The sequence below is a fragment of the Saimiri boliviensis genome, chromosome 5 (assembly GCF_048565385.1).
Source record: "Saimiri boliviensis isolate mSaiBol1 chromosome 5, mSaiBol1.pri, whole genome shotgun sequence".
Classification (NCBI taxonomy): Eukaryota; Metazoa; Chordata; class Mammalia; order Primates; family Cebidae; genus Saimiri; species Saimiri boliviensis.
In genome coordinates, this window is record NC_133453.1 from 98,435,672 (window position 1) to 98,460,804 (window position 25,133).

At 33.4% G+C, this 25,133-nt stretch overlaps 1 protein-coding gene across 4 annotated transcripts in view; it reads left to right on the forward strand.

Moving 5' to 3' along the window:
* Nucleotides 1–25,133, forward strand: part of LRP1B (LDL receptor related protein 1B) — a 1,884,038-nt gene that overhangs the window by 1,732,292 nt on the left and 126,613 nt on the right. For all 4 annotated transcript variants that reach the window (XM_003921997.4, XM_074399735.1, XM_074399736.1 and 1 more), the window contains 5 exons: nucleotides 6,186–6,292; nucleotides 11,262–11,391; nucleotides 13,101–13,207; nucleotides 13,540–13,672; nucleotides 19,608–19,730. In XM_003921997.4, the coding sequence (XP_003922046.1) occupies nucleotides 6,186–6,292; nucleotides 11,262–11,391; nucleotides 13,101–13,207; nucleotides 13,540–13,672; nucleotides 19,608–19,730 (600 nt within the window). The remainder of the gene's footprint in view (nucleotides 1–6,185; nucleotides 6,293–11,261; nucleotides 11,392–13,100; nucleotides 13,208–13,539; nucleotides 13,673–19,607; nucleotides 19,731–25,133) is intronic.

Consider the following 25,133-nt stretch of genomic DNA (forward strand, 5'->3'; position numbering starts at 1 on the left):
CAAAAAAAAAAAAAACCATAATTATTCAGATACTTTCTGCTTATTTATAAACCAGAACTCAAGTGTACAAATATCTACTTACCATAGTTATTGATATGTTTGGTGTTAATCATCAGTAAGATAACTGAAAGCAAATGCCTAATAATGGAAGGATGTTGAAAGCAAAAGAGAGGCCAACTCTAGAGACTTTTGTCTTAGAGAACTTTTATTCAGGGGATGATTGAATATACGTGAGAAGTTAGCCTACTGCTACAATAAGAAAAGAAGAAGGAAGAAGAGCTAGCCTGCTTCTGAGTCTGCTGGAGTTTTCTAAGTGGCTGAATATCATTGTATTGACATCTGAAAGTCAGCCTTTGGCACAAGAAAGCAAGGAGAAAGAACACTGACTCTCACTTGTAACTGTGGAAACTCAGTGATAAATCACTGTAGCCACAGTGCCCTTAAGAGAAAGCAAGGGAAGTGGTTCCAATATCAAGCATTCCAGTATAAAATACCCAATTATGTGTGGTTCTCTTTCCATTTCTGTTCATTCTGAGCTTGTTGCCTAAGACAAGTAATATTGATGAAGTTGCAGAGGAGAGATGACAGTGAACAAGAATGAAATATTTTAGAGTTGTAATATGGAAGAGTAGAAGTCATATATATGGGACAAGTATAACAGTATGTTTACATCTTATGCATGTAAAAGGAATGTCCGAGTATGTTAAGGCAAATATCAAAGTATATTCCTATGTTTTGAACATGTAAGAGCATGTAAGAAGATGGATCAAGGGATCTAGATAATTGAATATGGTTTGAAGATACTATTTTGAATAAAATGGGAAGGTTTCAACATTGACAATGCCAGTAGTCCTACATAGCCAGAAATTCAGTCAATAAAGAATGAAAACATAATTTAATTATATCTGTAGTAAGCATCAAAATATTAGTCATATATAAACAAGCCTTAGAAAAATAAATATTATTGCTGTTCTAAAATCTATCAAGATAGTTGCTATTTTTATCTATTAAAATAATTGTAAACACAGACAGACTCACACACAGACATGCACATCACTGTCCTAATATATTAGGGTCATGCTATATGTTGTCTTATTTTCTAAATATTATTGATTGACGATATGCACTTTGGTTTACATTTGGCAGTTATCGTTAGCTATTATTAAGTAGTGAAATATATAACAGACATAAAAATCAACCTATATCATCATGTTTTGCTTAATAGTGGGGATACATTTTGAGAAATCTGTTGCTAGGCAATTTTGTCATTGTGTGAACAACATCAAGTGTACTTAACACAAACCTAGATGGAACAACCTGCTACACACCTGAACTATATGGTAGAGCTAATTGCTCCTAGGTTACAAGCCTATACAGCATGTTACTGTACTGAATATTACAGGGAATTTTAATACTGTACTATGTATTTGCCTATCTAAACATTGAAGAGGTCCAGTAAAAATGTTATAACTTATGGCACCACCACTGTGTTGGAAGCATTATTATGTAACATATAACTGTAGTTGAAAAATAATAGCAATCTAATTTAAAGTCACTTTTGGACTTAGTCGTTTATGAATCTGATTTCGTGCATTTATTTTTTAAATTGTGTTGGAGATAGTCCAGTGATAGTTCTGAAAAGAGTTCAAATAGTAGTGGGGTAATTAACTGCCGACTATGTTTTAAATTTAACATGTTTTCTACATTTTATATTTACATAGGATAATTACTTCCTTGTCATTTTAGCATCCTCTGCTTATCATTTCCCTCATTAAGTGTTCGGCAGGGACACTTTGCTTCCACAATTATTTCTGCTCTTTAAAACAAGAAAATCTCATTGTCATTGGAATTATTTTGTAATCCGGATCAGAGATTTGAAAAAACTTGAGAAATCTCAACATCCATACTGTATCAACAAAAAATAGTATTTGTCATATATGCCAACTAAGTTCAGTAACTGATATACAAAACAAATTACTTTGTATCCTTGCATTATTAAGGAGAAACTAAAAATCAAATCGATTTTAAAGTAACAAGTAATTTAAAATCTAGGTTTACATAGAGTGACAAGCTGCTTCAGCTTTATTTGAATTTCTAGTACTTTCATACTGAATTTCTATTAGGTTATTTGAATAGAGTGTAAGTTATACTAATTGTATTCTAAAAATTATCGTCAGATGTTTACATCAACATTCATGTAACTTTTGAACGTATGACCAAGAATTTTTAAGATAGTAGGGAAAGTGAAGTCTGGAAGTCTTTCTACTCTGTGCCATTAACTCTATGTATGGCTTTGAAAGCCATTTTAATTTCCTGAACGTATTTTTTTCAGTTTTGTGAAAGATAACTTCTAAAGCTGTTTTCAGTTTTGTGGTTGTATGTTTTTGCCTCCATCAGTATTGAAGGAAATGATCAGTCTACATAATGTCCCTATATATTTTTCTTTCTTTTCTTTTCTTTTCTTTCTTTCTTTTTTTTTTTTTTTTTTTTTTTTTTTTTTTTTTTTTTGAGACAGAGTTTCCCTCTGTCACCCAGGCTGGAGTGTAGTGGTGCAGTCTTGGCTCACTGAACCTCCATCTTCTGGGTTCAAGTGACTCTCCTGCCTCGGCCTCCCAAGTAACTGGGATTATAGGCGCACACCATGGCATCCAGCTAATTTTTGTATTTTTAGTGGAGAGGGGGTTTCACCATGTTGGCCAGGCTGGTATCGAACTCCTGACCTCAGGTGATCCGCCTGCCTCAACCTCCCAAAGTGCTGGGATTACAGGTGTGAGCCACGGTGCCCAACCCCGTATAGCCTCCTATATTTAATTCTTATTAAAGAATCCCAATTAGCCTTCTGAAACATGGAAGGAAAGTAAACCCTGAAAAAGCTTCTTGGTTGCCAATGTGGTTTATCTAGGTAAGATACATGGGAAACCTGGTTAATTGTTCATGTGTGCAGTTCACCATCTACTACTGATTTACAATATAGGTAATATCAGAGAAAATTAGCATGGAAATAGCATTTTAGAAATACAGGAGAAAATGTTACACTCAATTTTTTTTCCAGATGAGTTAACTTTCACTATAGTCATTTTTTTGCTGTTGTTCTCTTTCACAAGAAAAATAGTATCATGACAAAGTCTGAAAATTGGTCTTTTACTTTATCCAGAAAAGATCAAAGGTAAGATAAGCAATAAGGAAAAATTCCTTAGAACTTTCTGTGATAACTAAATTACATTTTCCTCAAAAGAGAGTTTCTTTTAGAGCTATCTAGTGGCAAAAGATTCTGAGATATATAGATGATAGTTAGAAATAGAATATGTATCCTATACCTTGATGGTATTTGTGTTTGTATAAATAATTCAGTATTATTATTCAGAGGTAGATTTGCTGGTGTTTTTAAAAACATGATAGAAGCACGGAGAATTTCCACCTTCCCTGAAAAAGCTTTTGCAAGCAAGTTACTCAGTCTTTCTATTGCCATTTTGAAACAGAATAATTAATAATGTTAGGACAAAGTCTCTAGAAAATAAGTGTTCTGTGGAACTCTTGAACAAATGCTTTCAACTACTGGCTTGATAACTTCTTTTAACTGTACATCAACAACTTTCAACACTTTGTATAGCAAAGTGTGTTGAGGCCTGTGAAGCCTTTGCTGTTTAGCACATAATGAACACACTTTTAAATAGGATAAAGACAAATTAGAACATTAGAAGAAAAATTAGTCCCATTCATGCAACTCCGAATCCTATGAAATTAAATGTTTCTTCTGCTAATTTTAAATATGTAAGTATGATATGTTTTAAATTTATTCTTTTCATGAAAAAATTGTTATTTTCATCATTGTTGCATAAATTTAACATGTTTCACTATAATTTCTTTGCTCTAAGAATAAAACTGCCTGTGTCTGCAACCAGAAGGGCAAAACAGCCTCAGTAGGGAATGATGATAAGAGCAAATGAGTTTTCTCTTGTTATTATTAATAAAATAGATATTGCTAGCCATGAACCTTAGATAAGTAACTTGACTTTCCAGGGATTTAATGTGAATCACTGTAATATGTGAGCATTTATTTTTTTCCTCAATTGTATGGGAGGCAATGATATAGCCTACCAGGAAAAAGTACAGGCGCTGGTATCAGGTAGTCTTGATTCAAGTTCAGTTAGTAGCTTTTCTGCATGCTTGGTGATCTGAAGTACATTATTTTCTCTGTGCCTCAATTTACTTACCTAAAAAATGGTATAAACATAGCACATTCCTTAGAGAGTTGTTATAAAAATTCACTGGTGAGTTAATTCAAGTACTTTGCATTAACTTTACCTGGAACATGAGAAGATTATCTATTTAAGGGCATTTCCGCATTCTATCAAATGACACCTTGTCTTTTTCATACCCTGAAGGTCGTGTTTTAAACTAAGTAGTAGAGCAGAATGAAATGCTTGCTGACACATGCTACTTTTTCTATAGTTCTTCCAATCCAATGTTCCGAAAGGGTTTCTTTTCTTTTTGAGACAGTCTTGCTCTGTCACCCAGGCTCGAGTGCAGAGGCACAATCTTGGCTCACTGCAGCCTCCACCTCCCAGATTCAATCAATTATCTCACCTCAACCTCCTAAGTAGCAGTGATTATAGGCACCTGCCACGAAGCTAGGCTAATTTTTGTATTTTTAGCAGATATGGGGTTTCACGATGTTGCCCAGGCTGGTCTTGAACTCCTGACCTGAAATGATCCACTAAACTCGGCCTCCCAAAGTGCAGGAATTACAGGAGGGAGCCACTGCGCTTGACCCTGAAAGGATTTCTTTATATAGAAATGTAGGAGGCTTCATAATACCAAACCACCAAAATGTTACTCTATAAGTAGGAACCAATGGATTGTGTCGAGAAAAATCCAAATGCAGACTAATTTACTCATAATCTTTGCACAGAAAATCAGGCATCATACAGATATTCCTTAATGTCTGTTAGTTATTCCTTCTTGACCCAGATAAGAATTTTATTATGTGTGACACAGTTGTAAATACAATGAATGGATAGAGGCAACTAGAAGAGGTCTTTCATTATGTAAGGTATCAGTCCTCTTTAGAGAACAAAAACAAAACAAGAGATGACATCCAGCAGTCATACTGATTACTAGCAGAAACAAATTTCTAAAATCCTACTCCATTTTCCAGATGAATCATATTCAAATAGGAATTAAGCCAAGTGGTAAGTCATTACTATTTGGCTTATGCCCTATGTAGAATATGGGACAGTGTAATTAAATAAATAACTGCTAAATTGTCTAAATTGACAGGCAAGTGATGTAGGGCACGGTAAACAATGGCATAAACAATTGTCTTGAGTCCTTGAGAACCACCATTTCACATTCTGTTTTTATGAGTGTGACTATTTTATATCTCATATAAGTGAAAGCATAACATCCATCATTTTGTTACTGGCTTATTTTACTTGAAATATATTCTCAAAGTGTATCTTTAAATGTCACAAGATTTTTTAAAAAGACAGTAGTATTCCATTGTATTAAATATGTGTTCAAGAGTTTCATGTTGCATGTTTTATATATAGATTCATAAATGGAATTGCTGTCTTTGATAATAATTTTATTTAAATTTAAAGAAGAACCTTCCACTTTTATGAACTAGCTTTGTTTAATATTATCCCTATGTACTCTTCTTGTTCCAGGAACTCCAGACTTTCTGGGGACAATACTGAGTAATTAGAATGTCTTTAGAATACATAATAAAAAGTCAAATACAAAGGCTAGGCTAGACTCTCTACCCAGTTAATAACAAACAGCCCCATGGGTACAGAGAGCCACAAAATGTGGTACCTACTTAAAGCAAATTCATAAAATGACAGAGAACTCCAGCACTAAAAAAGATCATTGTTATATATGACAATAGGTACATTTTTAGGCTTTTTATTTTATTTTATTAAAAAGTAGACCATTTATCTTTTGTCTTTTGTTCCAACTTGTTTTATATAATGCCATTTTGTACCCATGACTTTACAAATAAATTTGAAAAACTATTATATTATGTACTATAGGTACTTCATGAGATTATTCCTCAACAATTTATTGGTTCTGTTTGACTAACCTATTTTTTTCTTTAGTGCTACTTCATGTCATATGTCATATAAATTTTGGAATGCACTTGCTTATAATAGAATAACCCTATGTTATTTTTCTATCCCCAGAGCCACAGACATGTACATTGAAAGATTTCCTCTGTGCCAATGGGGACTGTGTTTCTTCAAGGTTTTGGTGTGATGGAGATTTTGACTGTGCGGATGGCTCTGATGAGGTAGGCATCTTTGTAAGATCAAACACAAAGAAAGCAGCTCTTTAGAACCACATTTGTAATTATTATTATTCAGTCCAGTAAGTGTGGCAAGGACAGCTCAGAAATACACTTGGCTCCTGACACACTGAGATAAGTATTACATCCATGTGCTGTGCTCCACATCCCCAGCACAGGGAATAGCTCTTGTGCTGCCATTGACAGTTAATTTTATAGTCTGTTTTACTTCAACTAGTGAATAGCTGGGTTGGGAATAGGATGCTTGGAAATCCTATTCCCTATAGCTGATGCCTCTGCCATCTGTGAATTAGTTCATAAATTTGCGGTAGTATTTATAGTCAGGACTAATATTTTATGCATTTTAAACAGTTTCTTCTCCCCAGTCTCCTTCTTCAATAGATACAGTCTTACAGACATCGATATGGGTCATCAATTTTCATGAAACCACAGGTTGAGCTTTGCTTTGGTGATGAATCACAATCCATTTATAATAAGGCCTGTGTACACACAGCTTTAAGTGAAAAAGTTTACAAATTCTCTGGATAATTATATAAACTTAGTTTGTGCTAACATTTACAATACCTCATACGATTTGTTATTTATGCATTCATGTCCTTCTGTTACAGATATTAATTACTCCATGATGCTTTAAAAATGAGAAACTACACGATTATGTATTTTTTCTCAATCAAAGCTAAAAGGACCCCAAGCTTTCATATCCCAATATCAGTTATTTCACATAGATAATAGGAGAAAGACAAGGTTTGTGCAGTCAAGTCTAGTCAGAGGTGAAGGATAAAAGAGTTCTGTGCTCCTCAGTGTACATCATGGCTCTGGTATTACAGTGATTCCCTAGGGCTCTGCTGCTCTGGTTGACAAGCATATGTCTTCACCTCTCATTACTGTCCTCCCACTGACCATAGACTTGGCCAGAGGATTTTCGCTGCAGCTCTGGAGGTTTCTGTGTTTCAGTTCCCAATTCCCTAGGCATCCACTGATTTCTTGCCTCTGTGGGAGATACTACAGGTCTCTGCTATTTATAAAACCCATGAAGCTCGTGCCCACCCAGGGACGCCTCCTCTAACTTGGGCCAGGCATGGTGGCTCACGCCTGTAATCCAAGCACTTTGGAGGCCAAGGCGGGTGGATCACCTGAGGTTGGGAGTTCAAGACCATCCTGACCAACATGGTGAAACCCCATCTTTAAAATATATATATATATATATATATATATATATATATATATATATATATATATGAAAACCATTCCCTGTAGTACTGGACAATTCTTCCTCTTCTTGCCATTTTGGAAAGTCACAATCAACACATTCAACAGCCTAGATTTTGAAAATATACACATGTAATTTCTCACCCAAGGGCCAGCAAAACCTAAGTCTCAAGGATGCAAAGGTCACTGAAGAGAAGATGATGAAAGATACACCACTTCTAGTCATGGAGCTCTTCACAAAACAAAAGTCAAACCATTTTTTTTTTTAAATTGTACTTTAGGTTCTGGGGTACATCATGCAGGATTGTTGCATAGATACAAACATGGCAATGTGCAAACCATTTTTGTCAAAAAGAAAAACACACAGGAGAGTTACATTTTTTCCATTTACCAGCCACATATTTACCTAGCATTCATACATTTGAAAATTTCGTTAAACTTTTCTATGGCAGAAAAATACATTTTAAGTAAACTCATCCGTGAAAAATATCTTGGTTTCTGTTTTGTTTATTTAATATGTTTCACCAATCTGTGTAATCTGTAAAACACCAAAAGGTGGGGATATATTATTTATGGCTTATGTATTTATCTTAAATCTTATTCACAAGATATGCAAAGTACATATACAGAATCAAACACTGCTTCTTCTTTAAAATCTTATTCATGTGAAAATAGATATCTGTATTACTACCATGTCTCTCATGCCATAAGTTGATGGACATATTTCATGACTAAATATATCTCCATATATCCAGACATTTTCATGATTAAAGCTCAGAAGAAATGAAATTAACTGTAGTAAAGTCACTTTTCTCTACACTTATAGACATTAATAGAGTGTATATGTCATGAAGTAGCTAACACTGTTGGTAGTTGATTTCTATTGTTTTTTCTACAATCTAGACAAAAAAAAGAACTGAACAAATGACTGGAAAGCAGGATTACACAGAGGATATTCTCATATTAAGAACAAAAATTGGGAGAATTGTGACGATAAGTTTCTGTGTAAATGGAACTGATAGTATGATTAGCTTGTTAATAACAAGACGAAACAACAAAGAAGAAATTTACAAACTTGGTTCAGTCTAATTTTATAGCAAGTGTTTATCTCTGTGGCACACACAGAGAACTATTATTTAAATGATTATTTCGTTTATTTTAAATTCTAATATTTGTTCTCTACATTTAGCATAATATATTGTAAAAACAAAAAAAGCAAAGAAATCTTAAACTGCATTCATAGACTTATTTTTAATAATAATATTGCTTCCGCTAATTTGAATCATGTAGGGTGGTTCAAATACTTATTTATATCAATGCCATTAGAACTCAAAATTTAAAATTAAAAGAAAGGAGATATAAATTTAGAAACAAAGAACTAAGTAAAAATCATCTCATATTAAATCCAAAAGATCTTGATTAATCCTACTCTTTCTAAAAATATATAATTTCAACTTCTACCAGTGTAAAGTCCTAGAACCAATTATAACCCAACAGTAATGACTATCCTGGAATTCGTCAAGTGGTTTCTAAATACCATTTTTCAATGAAAGGAAACAAAGCTTCTTTTGAGATATGCCTAATTTTAGGCCTGAAAAAATAAATTGATATTATGAGCTGCTAACATCTGAGATTATTAAGAGAGTGTACAAAGTGCACAAGAAAAACTTAAAGGAACTTGCCCTGAAAAAAAGGGACAATTTGAGCATTAGAAAGAAAAATGACTGTAAGGGATTGAAACGCACACACACAATATGTATAAAAATCAATTGTACTATTAGTTCACAATAGTACTTTAAAAAACAAAAGTTCATTAATCACTTTGGAGATTGCTAAGGTATCAACATTCTTACCATGTAATTAGTCAAATTCAGAATGGGAGCTATTCTATAGTATAAATGACCTGGTTTTTTCAAGTAGTAAATGGAATTTTAAAAATCTGAAGAATGAGAAAGAGTTATATATTAAAGAAACTTTAATTCAAGGTATGGATTTCTTTTGAGTCCTTATTTTACCAACCAGTATTTTATATAGTTATGTGAATTAGGATTTTTTATATGGATTGAATATTTTAAAGAATTATTGTTAATTTTGTGATACTGTCAGCTTTCTGATATGATTGTTATGTTAAAATGTTCTTAATGTAAATAAGTGGAGAGATGATTGATGAAATATGCATAGTGAAGTGTTAATTGTTGCATGAGCATAATGGGCACACAGCATACACTATTCTATTCTCTCTACTTTTTTATATGTTTTTAAATGCCTTAAATAATACAACACATCTATATACACACATACTCATACACACAAACACAAACACACAACTACAGTGCAATGAATCTCAGATTACAATTTTCTGATGATAAGAAAAGTACCTACACATGTTATCTTCTATATTGTTCAAACACTATAGACACGCTAATGCCATTGGTTATTAAGCTATTTTACTTAACCCAGCTCAGTTGCAGAGATAATTATTCCTTGCTTCTAAAAATGTTTACTGGATAGTTACTATAATTATGTCACAGTATTAGATACTTGGTTCACAGACAGATATGATCTCTATCCTTTTAGAGCTGGGATAAAGTTACCTGAGATGTTAATTTATATTTGTTTTCTACATTTGCTAATTCATTAATTTATTAATTCACTCAGCAGTTTGTATTGAATGCTTACTATGTCCCAGGCACTGACAGTATAGAGAATACAGTGTTGAATAAAACATATGACATCTCTTTCTTATAACATTCTCTAATGTCTTTCACACCATTTTCTATTATTTAGGTTACTATTCAGATATCCCAGATTTCTGATTATGTTTACACATTAAAAGCCTTTCTTAGGTAGTTCCATTTCTACTTAAGTGTCATCACTAAGAGGAAATTTCAGGAATTTAGGAAGTGAACAAGTAAACTGTAAAGGTGCAAAGAAAAAGATGGAGAAAAGAGAAAGAAGGAACACCAGGGGAAGCTTTGCCTGTGCAAAATGGATTTGTCTTAGGATTCGTTTGTTTCACATTCTATATCCCTAGCCTTCTACTCCCTATAGCCAATGAACTGGATGTAGTTGCTTAGAAATAATTTTAGAAAAAATAATGTTTAGAGACAGGATGTCACTATGTTGCCTAGACTAGAGTGCAGTGGTATTCATGTGTGCCTATCACTGCACACTACAGCCTCAAAGCTCCGGACTCAAGCAGTCCTCCTACCCCAGCCTCCTGAGTGGCTGGGGCTATTGTGCCAGCTAGAAGTAATTCTTTAATCCTTTTATTATCACGTAATCTTCATTATCACCTACAATTATTAAAATTCCATTACCCCATAACTACCTACTGAATAATAATTTTCTCAGAGTAACTTAATTAGAATGATGAAGCCATACAATTTGTGTTTGTTTTTCATTTTGTGTTTTATTATGATCCACAGGGACAAACAAAAGTGGAAAATGGTTTTAATTCTGTTATATAGTCATGGGCTTGCTTGAAATATTAGCATCTGAGCCACTTTTATATAGTAGACGTGGTTCCTACACTTCTGGTTCCTAGCATAAGTTGTCTGGTCTTTTGAGTTTATTCTAAAAATGTAATTTTAATTACATTTGTGTTGTTTTGGACAGAGAAATTGTGAAACAGTTGTTCCAAGATTAGTTCCAGGGTTTCTGTACTTAAGTTTTCCTGTCTTTTGAGTTTGTAGACATTTTTCTAAAATTTTAATTTTAATTACATCTCTGTTTTTTGTCATAGAGAAATTGTGAAACAAGTTGCTCCAAAGATCAGTTCCAATGTTCCAATGGTCAGTGTATACCAGCAAAATGGAAATGTGATGGCCATGAAGACTGTAAATATGGGGAAGATGAGAAAAGCTGTGAGCCAGGTAAGAGGATTGAAGTGATATTTAATTTTGTTAACATTTTACCTTAATAAAATTTAAGCAGCAATATGTAGAAAGCAGTGGCAAATATGTCATATGTTTACCATTTTTAAGAAATGATCTACAAATCTGTGGATACATTAATTAGTGTGTTCTTCATATGTTTTGAAAATGTTTTGGAAGATAAGATCATTACTTATGAATGGAATCCAAGCATACTTCCTGCAAATTTGATTTTCTGGTTTCTATATCTTATTATACCATTTGGAATTGTTTCCCCAAGATAGCCAAGCAAAATCTGTTGAAATTATAAGTACAGTGAAAGACAGGTTTTTAATTATGAAAATGGTTATGAAATAGAATATACTTATATCAACATGGTGTTAGCTAAGAAGAAGCGTAATTGTATTGTTTGTATTTACATCTTGAGCCAAAATTTGAATAAAATTAAAAAGCAAAACCAGAAAAAAGATACATTCTCAATTTATGTGCTAGCTGGCTCTATAAATATACTCAATTAAGACATTTAATCTTTTTTATATATTTTAATTACACTATCTTATAGAAAAATATTGCTGGTGAAAAACTATACTATAATGTATGTATGACCATGAAAAGATTACCTTGAGAGATCAGGTCAGAGTCACAGGTACAAGGCTCACACATGACTATGTCCCAGGACCAGGCCCATGGGCCATGTTGTTAATTGATCACATATTTCTTTCTTACTGAATACAGACATGTTATTAGACTCCTTATGAATACAGATTCCTAGGCAAACACTGCCAATTAAAAGGAATTGAAACTCAAGGAAAAAGCTTTTTAGTATCCCTGAGCTAAAGAATTCAGACCACAAAGTTATTAAGTACGTACAATAGACTACATAGTGGTCTAACATAAGGTCAAAAGCCTAGATGTTTGAATGTAAGCCTAGACAACTCAAACCCATAGACAAAGGTAGCTGTTATAATTACCGTCAATTAATTAGGCTGGGTAGTATTTACATCTTGTGACTCATACGCTTGTAAATATTATAAACTTGCAAATATTACACTTGTAAATAACACATATTTAGCTGCTTGTTATTATTAATTTCTGCATCAGAAAGGAATACTGCACATACTAACTCTGTTAAGTACACATGTATTCATATTTAAAATCCCCAAACAATACAATTCTTCGAACTTATTCAAATGCTACATTTATGTCAATGCAACCAAATGGATATCTTGGGCCTATGAGATCATGACAAGATTTCTACTTTCTGCTTTATACAGTGAATATAAGAATTAACATACTCAAAGATTACTAAATATTATTACACCTTTGAAAATAATTTGAGACTTTAATAGTTTAAAATAATTTAATTTAAAATTATTTTAAAAATTATGTAACTCTTCAAAATCAAAGGGATGAAGGATAGCAAGGTGTTTTTGTTTTGTTTTGTTTTGTTTTTTCTATGGACTATTGAGTTAAATTCTTACTGCACAGGGTATTACATCACAAAGTATATGTAATATAATGCAGTAATATTGTAAATAATTGCAAAATTATTTATTTAAATAATTTAAATGAATCTGTAATACCAGTCATTATAGTTATATATTTTTATTACCACCTATAAATTCATATGTTTATGTATTTATATGTTTTTATTTCTCATACCAGTTATTTTTACTCTATCTAAATCTCAAATTTATAATTATATTCAGCGTCTCCTACTTGCTCATCAAGTGAATATATATGTGCCAGTGGTGGATGTATGTCAGCATCTTTGAAATGTAATGGAGAATATGATTGTGCTGATGGTTCAGATGAGGTAAAACATATCGCTTAATTAAAATATTTGAATTACATGAATTAGGTTTGGGCAAACAAATGTAATAAAAATAAAGAGAATCTTGGTTCTTAGAGCAGTTTAAAATGTTGGATATGTACACTGAATGCAATCATTTCAGCAAATACCTGAATCTCCATGCTGTCCATATACTAAAGCTCATTGCCATTTGTAGAGGTTATGTTCATTAATACAAAATAAAAGAAAGCCCATGGTATAATAAATCTTTAATATTACAAGCTGCATGTTTATTTTGCCCATGTTTGTATCATTATCATTAATGAAAACTGCAGTATCCATTTGTATTTGAACAGATGGACTGTGTGACTGAATGTAACGAAGATCAGTTTCGGTGCAAAAATAAAGCCCGCTGTATTCCAATTAGATGGCTGTGTGATGGGATTCATGACTGTGTGGACGGCAGCGATGAAGAGAACTGTGATAGAGGTAAGGTAGTTGTGTGTGTGTGTGTGCCTGTAAGTGAGAGAATGGAAGTTAAGGTGCTGTGCAGAATGGATAGTGTGTGCTAGAGGCAGAGGACAGGATCATTAAATGCTTCTCTTTACTCTTCCAAGTTTCATTATGTCACAGTCTGGTCTACATATGCAAATTCCAGATCATTGTCAGTCAGGTAATCTCAATCTGGGCATGACAAACATGGCCACCGTGCAAGTGTTTACTGAGTGTCTACCATTTCAGACTAGATGCCGGGTCAATCATAGGGATATGTGGAGAATACAGAGAAAGTAGCCAGAAAAACCATGACTACAAAAGTATATTCTGAATTTTCCGTATATTCTTTTCTTTCACATTGCTTTCCTTACTCTGAAAACATAGGAACAACATATGGCATACTCAATTGCACACATTTATATGCTGTATAATATATAGGTTATAGGTTGTGCCCCAAATCCCTAAATTTCTGCATTGCCATATCATTGAGAAAATAACCTACATTTTTTGTCCGTCTAAAAGACAACTTTCTGTTTTGTCATATATTATTTTCCAGCTATGTGAAGACCATTTCCTGACAGAAAACATTTTAGTTGTAAACCACCGCATTAAATGCAACGATTGCTACTACTTTAGAGTTATTTCCCAAAGCAATTGTGTGCTGAAGCTTAAAATGATCACAAATTAATCAGTGTTTGTTATTTTCATTTTGTTAAATATATTTTATAAATACAAAATTTCTCGTGACCTGCTTACAAAGTCTCTCAATAGATTTTACTCTTCTTGGTATTTGGAAGATCATCAGTAAAGATGGTTCTAGACATTGCCACATGATTCAAGGCACTTGAATGTGCACTCTAGGTTTATACAGTTTATGTCTATCCAAAATATTTACTTTTGTAAATATGTAGTCACCTAAGAAAAACAATTCTTTATTTTCTTTTATGTTATATCAGATGTTTATGATTAGATAATATATCCATTCCAAACCTGATGAAGTGTTATATTATGCAGAAAAAAATCAGTTTTTTTTTAAAAAGTTAAAAATTTTTTTTTTTAAATTTACTGCTTCTTTGAAGCAGGGCTTAACTCATAGACAGTGCACCCAGAATCGGCCTTCAGTTTCATTTTGAATTTGCCATTCATAATAGAGAGCCATACATGGTTAACTATTCATAACACCTATTTCTACCATAAGTTCTCACACTCACTGCAATTGGTCACTCTAGAGGCAGCAAACATTGTGGACAGTCTGGCAGCATAACTCATCTGACTTTTATGTTTAAAGGTTTTGGATGACAAATAAGGTATTCTTGTTTTCCATATTCTATCGAAGTACCTGTATTGCTCAGCTTCAATCACTACTACCAGTCTAGTTTATTCTCCCATTGCTCCTTGTGTGGGCAGGCATAATGCCACTTAGCTGGTTTTCAATACATCCTATTCACTGTTACAAGGTTCATCTTTATATAAGATGGACTTATATAGTGTCCCTCTGATTATATCAATTTTTACTTAAGTCATCTGATTACATAGAAACAATTCAACCTGGTAATCAGGGTTACAAAAGAATGATCCCATTTTACCCTCCCAGGCTTACGTTTTAGTGTGCCTCTTTATGTGTTATATCCTAGCCAAAGTGGAAAATCTCAAGTACCTTTCAGATCCAAAATTATTCGACTAAATGTTTAATGTTAATGACTGAAAAGGAGTTGAGAGCCTTTAATTCAATCATTTACAAATGTTTCAAAGTCTCCTTCCTCTCCATTCACACTTCTAACTTGGTTTTCTCTGCTGCTAGGTAATTAAGTTTCAATTACACATTTTAGTGGTTAAATTATTTGATCCCATATGAATGTAACTTAAGGCATTACCAATTTCAGATTTCTATTATTTAATTTATTCCCAGGAAGTGGCTTAGGCATTGAATAAAGGTATTTTAAGGCATTGAGGAAATGGGATGTCAGAATAAGCATCTTTTCTATTAAATCTCACTTCCATTTATCTCCAATCTGGATACATGAGCTAATAAGAGCTGAGTGTTGGGCCAGGAATGTAAGAGAGCTGAAGGACAGGCATGACATATTTTCCCAAAGAACCAATTTGACTAGTTTACTTTAAAAGACAGAAGTCCAAAATACTCTGGAATTAAAAGCAGCATTTGCATTTTTAAAGGTAAAACATATGGCCTTAAGGAAGTATGGTGCTTGTTCTGGCCTGAGCTTTCAAAATTTACACTTTATGTAACGCTGCTGGAAAATATTGGGAGGTTCTCTTTTGAATAATTGCCAGCTAAACAACATGTAAGCTAGTCAAATAAATTATAAAGTATTATCATGTGTTAAGGCTTCTCTCAACCTAATTAAAATGAGAACTCTAGATGTTTATTTTCGGTGATGATGCACTTGACCAGATTTATATGAACTTGCAAAGGCCTCTGTTATAATTTAGACGTATATTATTAATTAACATATACTTTTCTGTTTTCCTAATAACTTCCTGTTGAACTGATCAAGAACATGGCTAGAAAACTGAAATTTTAATTCAGCCAATCTCTTTAAATTATACCTTTTTTTGTTGTTTACATTTGCTTTATGCCATTTAAAAATAAGGCATTTTAAGTGAATCTCAGGATGTCATGGTAGCACCATGATGTATTTTTTGAAATGTAAATATTTTTCAGTACAACATCAAGTCTTTGGTGGTTATCACAAAACCTTTGCTTTCTCTTACAGTATTATTTCATTTGTAGTTCTCTTATTTTAAATAAAATCAGTGGCATGTCCAACACTCATGTGGAGAAAATTATAATGTTATCTAATGCAATACCTTAGGGAGCTCATTTTTTAACAAGACTGACATATATGGCACAAATAGCATTTTCTAAAATAATCAGAGAACGTTAGAAGTTCACAAATTCTGTTTGAATGTAATCCATTGCAAAATGGAGCATGTGATTGAGATTTAGTCATTAGAACCTTTATGCTGAGAGTGAACTCTGCTTCATATTCTATGGATTTGATTTTAAGGCAATATACTCACTTCATATTGGTATTCATATCTTTAATTTCTTTAGTACAAAGGACTGCATACTGCACATGCCATCTTTTTCATCATCAGAGTGAGACAGTTGTTAAATGGTATTGAATTTTATTGCATAGGTTTTCGTAATTGAGATTAATTGTATAATTATAGCAGTATGGAGCTCAGCATTGCAGAAGGTTGGAAGAAAGGGTTATCCCAATGACAGATGTGGAACTGTCAGTCTCACGTGGTGATATTCACCTTGGTGGATTCATCCAGCCCTTGCCTTTGTCTGTTTCATAGTTTGGTGGTTCTCAGAGATTACAATGTAAGCTTTACTAATTCTACTAAGCATTTTTTTGCAGACAATTTTATTGTTATTCAGATCAATATTACTATAAATTCTTGGTCTGAGCTTAAACTATTACTTAGCATTCTAAGCAGCCTGCCCACGTTTTCCTAGTCATGTTTCTGCCATTATCATATCAGGTTTTTAAAAAGTCAACCCTCTCAAATCTGTTACTAAGCCACCTCTGACTCTCTTTATTAATAATTTCAACTTCCTCCTTACAGAAATAATAAAAATCATGACAACTTTTCAACATCTGGCCACCAAACTAGCAAACCTACCTGTAGCTATGCTCAGGCTTTCCTCCTTCTTTCTTTCCCAAACAGAACACTTATTTAATTTTCAGTCTAAGCTTATGCCTTTCATTTTTCTCTGGATCTGAAATCTCTCCCACTCTCTGGATGCTCCCGAAGCTCATTACATTAATTATCCTTTTGCTTTCTTGCATCCTCAAATGGACCTTGTCTACTGAATTATTATCAGAAGCATTTAAATGTGTTCAGGAATCTGCTCTTCCTTATACAAGAAATGAGGCTTACTTTCTGGTCTCTTTCTTCCCTTTATGCCAAACTTCCTCTTCTCATTCAGTAGCCAATGACAATCATTTTATTAAACCCACCACCATTTCACTAAACCTACTGTAGCATTAGTTACATGTTCTATCCCTCTTGTTAGAACCTTTTTCCTGTGTATTGTCTGGTACCATCTTTCCAGATATTTCTCCCACCATTTTGAATACTTTTTTTGCAGTCTCTTTTGTAGATTCCTCTTTATCTACCCAATCTGTTTTTCACTGTGCTCTCTTTTAAACTTCAAATCATAACTATATTCTGATTACTGCCAGATGCACATTTACAGCTCAAAAATCTGAAATATATTTCAGACATATTTATCCACCAGCTTGCTCGACATCACCACATGGCTGTCTGCCGGTACCTTAAATGAATTATGTCTTAAGCCTACTCCTCCTGCTGTGTTCCTTTATTTAATGAACAACAGCATCTACCAAATGGCCCAAACAAACTAAAAAAATGAGTATCCTCTTTCTCTGCTCACTCTCCTTTGTCACCCTCATCTACTTGGCCATCAGGTCCCGAGGAGTTTTCCTTCTGAAGAGCTCTCAGCTGTGGTTCCTCTAGATTAAGTTGCCATCAGTTCTTCTCTGGATTGCCATGACCTCTGTTGAAATGTGTCTTTTTCGTCTAGTGTGGTCTTCACTGTCACTATCTTTATTTCTAAATTCTCCACACCACAGCTAGAGTTTTCATTCTACAATCTAACCAATTCTACCTACCACTTCTTAAGTTAAACCTTTTGCTACCGGATGTGAATTATCAGAGATTTGTGTGGCAAGTCAGAACTCAGAGCAGGAAGAGGCATATGACCTTCACAAGTTCAGTCACACTATTCTTTCCAAAGTACATCTGCCAGAGGCACAATGGCTTTTTCTGGGTATTTTCTAGGCTTTTAAGGATGTTCACTGTCACTGCTCTGCCCCATATTTTGATGAACATATGTGTGTTTAAATATGTTAACACCTTCAGGAAGTCAAATCTAGCCAACCCATGAATCATATTTCTTACCTATGTGTGAGGTTTAACTAGGTAGTGTAACTCTGAGAGTTTGAGAGCAGTCTTATTTCTCTTAATTCTATAGTCTGATATTTGTGTCACTTCCCCAGGTACTTCTTGCACCTATGACCCCATACATCACTTTAACTGTACTTGTTTTATAACGTGTATAAACACTGGGTCCCAGAGAAATTAATGGAGTTATCCAAACCAAAACTAGAACCCACAGTTCCTAACTCCCAAGTTATTGTAGTCTCCACTGTATATTGCTACATCTCTAGATATAGAGATGTAGCAAATTTGTTAGTTACTTAGGTCTTCTACATATGGTAGATGTACTTAACAATTTTAGATTAGAATATTTCTGTATTCCTGATATTTTTATTTGTTAAAAGAGAAAAATGCAAACATTTGAAAAATCTAAAAAATATAGCTTTAAACTTTTATGTTAAAAAACTGAAATATTGTGTAATATGTCCAAATCCTTACTGCTGTTACAAAATTAATTGTTTCCTTGTGATTGCAAAAATCTTTTTGCTGCTTATTCTAAGTTTTTAGTGATCTAGTATTTCAGATATAGCTGAATTGTCTAATAATTCTTAAAGTGTGTTTTCTTTCAAGAAAAACAAATTTTAAAAAATTACAATTAAAACTAAAAAATTCGAAATCTCTGTGTATTCAGTAATATAAAAATTGTGTGAAGTGGAAGATAACTTAGATTTTTAAAAACTTTCTTTTAAAATCTTATCAGTATTTTCTTAAAAATTGACATATATGAGAGTAATATTAGCACATTTTGAAATATAAACAATGAATACATGTTATTTAAAAAATTGAACATTTCCTGTTCCTAGTATTATGCTTGAAATAAATATAAGGAAACAAGAAACTAGATAGTGTTTGCTAAGAATTAGAGGAATATGTGTCCTGCTGACTGGCATTGATTACCCTGAATCTCTTTGTCTCTTCTTGTTTTAAAATAAAGGAGGAAATATATGTAGAGCTGATGAGTTCCTTTGCAATAATTCTCTTTGCAAACTACATTTCTGGGTGTGTGATGGAGAAGATGACTGTGGAGACAACTCCGATGAAGCCCCTGATATGTGTGGTATGGCATTTCACATGGCTCTAGGTTACCCTTTTATCTCCTGATCTCATGCAGCAGCATGAATCAATGAAGTGGTAAGGTGAACTACAAATTATACCATCCTGGGGTTAGCTAGATAAAGTATAACCACAGATTCAGCTTTGATTCAGGTAATAAAGAGATTACCCTGCTCAGAGGTTATGACTTTATAGAGACTCATCCTAAATCTGAACTTGCACATGTCAAAACTATTCAGAAGAGAGATTGTGGTCTCTTTGTGTGGATTTAGAGTAGTCCATTTTATAATTGAATAAGATTCATATAAGAATTTTGGCTTCACATCAAATTGGAGTTTTAGGCTAATTTTTTGGGGGGACAGATAAGAAAATGGAAAATACATGAATAATAAAATCTTATAGTTCCACAAGCCACCCACTTAAGAAATTTCTCTCCCTCTTTCTCTCTCTCTCATCTATCTATCTATCATCTATCTATCTATCTACATGTCTATCTGTCTATATCCTTACAAGTCTTAAGAACAGACCTGAAATTAGGAGTTATTTAACATTTAAACCTAAAAATCTTAACAAAAGTTATTGTTTCTCCAAATTCAAGATTCTCTTGACTGACATTTTCAGGTGTATGCTTATGCAAACAACAAATATTAAAGTCCAATTTTAGATCCGTAAAATAAAGGATCTCTTCTATTTTAATGAATTTTTTGAGTCCCTGTTCTCATACTTTTTATCTAATTTCTACAATAAATGTAGTTTCACCTATACTTTAAAGGAAAATACTGCCACTTGAGCTATAACTCAATAGCACGCCCTGTAAATTAAAGACAATACAGCATGAGTGTATATACTTACACGTTTTGTTCTATTTGTTGCATCAAGTTAAGGCAATATTTAGATATAGGTGGTGACATTTCACTATTGATGTTACAGTTGTGGAAAGATACAAAACAAGCAGATAGCTTTTTTTTTTTTTTAAGTTTTTAAAAGTTGATAAAGAAAAGGCCTTGGAGAGTTTTTTTTCTTTACATACAACTCATTACAATGAGTAATGCAGCTACGTTTTAGTTTCAGTTTTCTTTACATAATCTTATAAATAAACTCTGGGGAATCACTAGTGATTATATTGTTTTGAATCATAATATATCAAACAATATAAGACCTTATCTACCAACATCAATCCAGAACCTATTATTTTTATCAATTATGTATTTTTTTTCTATTCTCTATTCCATTTGACCACAAAAACAGCGAGTGGAATCAGAAATGTTCAGTAATTGATGTATGTCTACAGAGTCACACTCTCCTAGGGCCACTTCCAGGGCCAGGAATTGATTCTCAGGAGCATTCCACATAGCACAGACGGGAAACCTTGTAAAATCCAGATTGACTGTGTGAACATTTTTTTGCATTTCTCTCAGTGAGCAATATCAACATTGAGTCAAGCTATTATGTGCCAGAAATTGTGCTAAGTAATTAGGGAAAAATGGTTCTTTTTGACAAGGAGATCTTATTTTGGCTGGACAAATAAAAATAATTTTTATACATTGTATTTAAAGCAATTATAGAATTAACTAAAAGTATGTAAAAGGCAGAGAGATTCAATGAACTCTGCTGAAAGAACAATTCAGAAAGGCAGATATGAATAGCATGAGAAAAGGTATCATTCATTCATTAATTCAACAGACACTTGTTCAATAAGAGACTATGATTAGTTTGGCGATATAATGATGAGAGAAGTAAGCACAAACTCTGATCTCACAGAGCTTAGAATCTAATGGAAGATGGATAGTCACATGTACAAAAACATGCAGTTACAAACTGATACGTACTATAAAGAAAAAGTATAGTAATTTGTAAGAATATGGAATAGAAAGATTTTATCAATCTTAGGGTATGAGGAATAACATTTTAGTTCAGGCCTTGGAATTATTTAGCTGCTGAGTAGGTGAAAATGATTGAGGTTTGGAGTGAAAGAGTGATACAACATTGCAGACAAAGGATATAAGCTATGTGAAGGCTCTGGGACAGAGCAAAACATGGCTTACTCAAGGAAGTGAAGGACCCATGTCCCCAGAGAGTGCAGAGCCAGGTAGGTAGATATTTAACCAGATAAACCAGTTGTAAATTGAAAATAATGTAAATTGACAGTGTGTGTTTGAATTTATTCAAATTAAAATACTTTCAACTTAAAAATATTTTCAGCTTGTAAATGATACATCAGGACATAATCCCATAGTGAGTAGAGGAGAACATGTATTGTTTTCACACTGTTATAAAGTCAGAAAACTGCAAATTGTTTTGCAGTTTGCTATTGTTAAATTGGAGATCATCTGTATTTGCTTAGGATGAAACTATAGACAGCAGAGATATATGTGACCTGGGGGTTCTAAGTTTTAGTTGGAAAATAATTGGAAATACTAAGAAATTTTAAGCAGAGGTGGTACATGGTCATATTAAAATAATTGGATAGAAAGTATTAAAAATAGTTAAAACCATGGTGTTACTTTAGGCAAGCTATGCAAGTAGCTTGGGTTTAGATTATAACAGCATGTGCTAGCACAATGTAGACAGGTTTGAAGATGATATAAAGGGCAGAATAAATTGGATTAAATGGTGGATTGGATATGGTGAATGAGAGCAAGTTGTGGAGTATAATGTATGTTATTTTTGCTTTCCCATTTGAATGGAAGGCGATCACAGGAAAGGGAACAGTTTTGCAAGTAAAGATTAGAAGACTGGACTGGGATGCATTTGATGAGATGTTTGAGTAGAGATTTCAAGTAGAGATTTCAAGTAGGCATTAGATGTTTGATTCTCACATTGAAAGGAAAGGGATAGTCTATGGATATAAATTTGACAGCCAGCATAATAAATACAATGGAACATTTAATATTATGATGGGTGGGAGTAAAAATAGGACAGGAAGGGGATTATCAAATAATTTAGAGTGACAGCAAGCATCTAAGTGAAGATGAGCTGCCAGAAGAGACTCAGGTGAGTGACCACAGAAGGAACTGCAAAGAAAGAAGAGTGGGACTCTGGAGACACCAAGGTAATGACATGTTTTAGCAAAGATCTGATGGTTTATGCAAAGACAGGGGAAAATGAATTCCAGAAAAATTATTACTTTTACATAGGAGTCAATTATTCTTCTATCTCTGCTCTTAAAATATAGAAATGAGTTGATAGGCTACCTGTAGATATAGGTAGATCTTAAATTATTTAATAATATGTTAAGAAATTTCCCTTATTTGTATTTCTACTTATTATTGTACACTGGGAAGCATGTTAGTGTTTAGAAGGTTGAAGTATGGTGTAGGGAGGTTTAGAGGGAATGCAGATTTGAATCATTACTGCAAAAGGCAAGAGAGTAATCTCTCTCTCTCTCTCTCTCTCTCTCTCTCTCTCTCTCTCTCTCCCTCCCCCATATATGTATATAAATATGTTATAAATATGTGTGTGTGTGTGTGTGTGTGTGTGTGTGTGTGTGTGTGTGATAAATATTCCAAGCAGCACTGATAAATATTCATACTTGGTATCAGTTGACATTGTAGTATGCAACATTTCTGGCTTCCCAGATGCAGATATTGGGAGAGCAGAAGGTTTCATTTATCCAAATTTAGGGTTCTTTTGGATACCTAAGATTAAAGAAAAAAAAAAGGCCAGAGAATCCAGGTTATTGGGAAGAAAGTGGGTTTCTAAACTTACCCAGTACTTAGTACAGTGTCCAGTGTATTATAGGTTACTGATAACCTACAATTAATGTGGAGGCAAGAACAGACAAAAATCACTGGTCAATAGGGAAAAGGTAGATGTATCAATTACCTAGAGTTAAGATAAAGCTGAAGAGTAGTTTTTCTGAGATTTTTAATCAAATGATACTGCTTGGATTAAAAATCTTTAAAAAGAGGGATTGTGGCCAAAATGGGGCATTCATTGTACTGGTTTGACAAATAAAGTAAATTATAGGAAACAACAAATTTATGCTGCAACTGTGTATATAAATTAGAATTCTTAACTGCAAGCAACAGAAACTGCCACTGTGAATCAAAAATATAAATTTGTTGAAATCCCTCAATGTATAAAACCTCCTAGGAGAGTGGTAGCTTAGGTAGGATTAGAGTAGGAGGACATAGGGTATAAGAAACTTAAGGAGCTAAGAAGCCCCATTATTGGTTGGTTTCCTCATGTGAATGTTGGAGTCATCTAGGATGCTAGAATGAATTTAAATGGAGATCTTTTAAAACTATGATGGAATGTGCTAGTTTTCAGTAAATTAGGGTAGTGGTGATGTTTTTGAAATTGATTAAAAAATAGTAGTGGTGTGAAGATATTATCAAATGTCTAGCCTTCAAAGTTACATGATTTTGTTTTTGTTTCTTTTAAAAAATAGAAAGCAAAGATAGGAAAAAGCTATGGAAGAGGTAGTGGGGAACTAGGATGTTTTCAAACATGAGGTGATGTGAAGTTTGAGCCAATTAAGAGACATTCCGAAAAGACCTAAAGAGGAGGGAGTGTACTTGGAAAATGGTTTTTTAAGTAATAAAATTTTACTTAAAGCAAGGAGGTCAGGGATAGAGTGTAATATATTCAAGAAGCTGTAATGAAGTAGTATTGCTCAAATATTGAGAGGGACAAGGGATGAGTCTGCAGGACTGGCATGAGCAAGATAATGACAAATCTATTAGGCCATTCAAAATATCTTATTTATTCTCAAGGAAACTGATAACTATATAACAAATGGTTACATGAATATGTTAGACTGATTTTTCTTATGGCTCTTTGAGGCTATGATGATGGGCTATAAAACTGGATACATTTAAATATCTCTCTGTAAAAGGTAATAAACAGCTAAGCTATTGTGATTGTAACTGGTAGGATGGCTAGAAGATGACAAACCTGGGTGACATAATAGGACTTGGTGGCTACTGAGAATGGATGGCCAATGAGAGGAATACATTAGAATAATTCCAGACATTTGGCTATGATATGCCACCAACTGAAAGATGGAAATAAAGCATGTTTGGGAACAAAGGGTTAAGAAGCGGATGATAAAGTGCTGAATGATGACCTTGTTAAATTTGAAACTCTTGAGGGGATGTCGTACAATCAATTGTGAGATGCTTGAAGTAAACAGAGGATTGAAAGTCTTCAGGATATAGTGGCAAGTAAATCAATGAGAATGAATAAAAATGCCTAAGCAAAGAGTTCAAGAGTGAGAACATCAGGGGAATAAGGACAGAGCTCTGAAAAATTTCACATCTAAGGATGAAGACTAATGACAGATACTTCCTGCTTTTAAGAGTGGAAGTCTTCAGATTAGATAGTAATAGAGTAGAAAAGTGTAAAATTCCCTCACTTTCACTGTGGTCTTTTTAAATACACACAATAACATGCATGTTAAAAT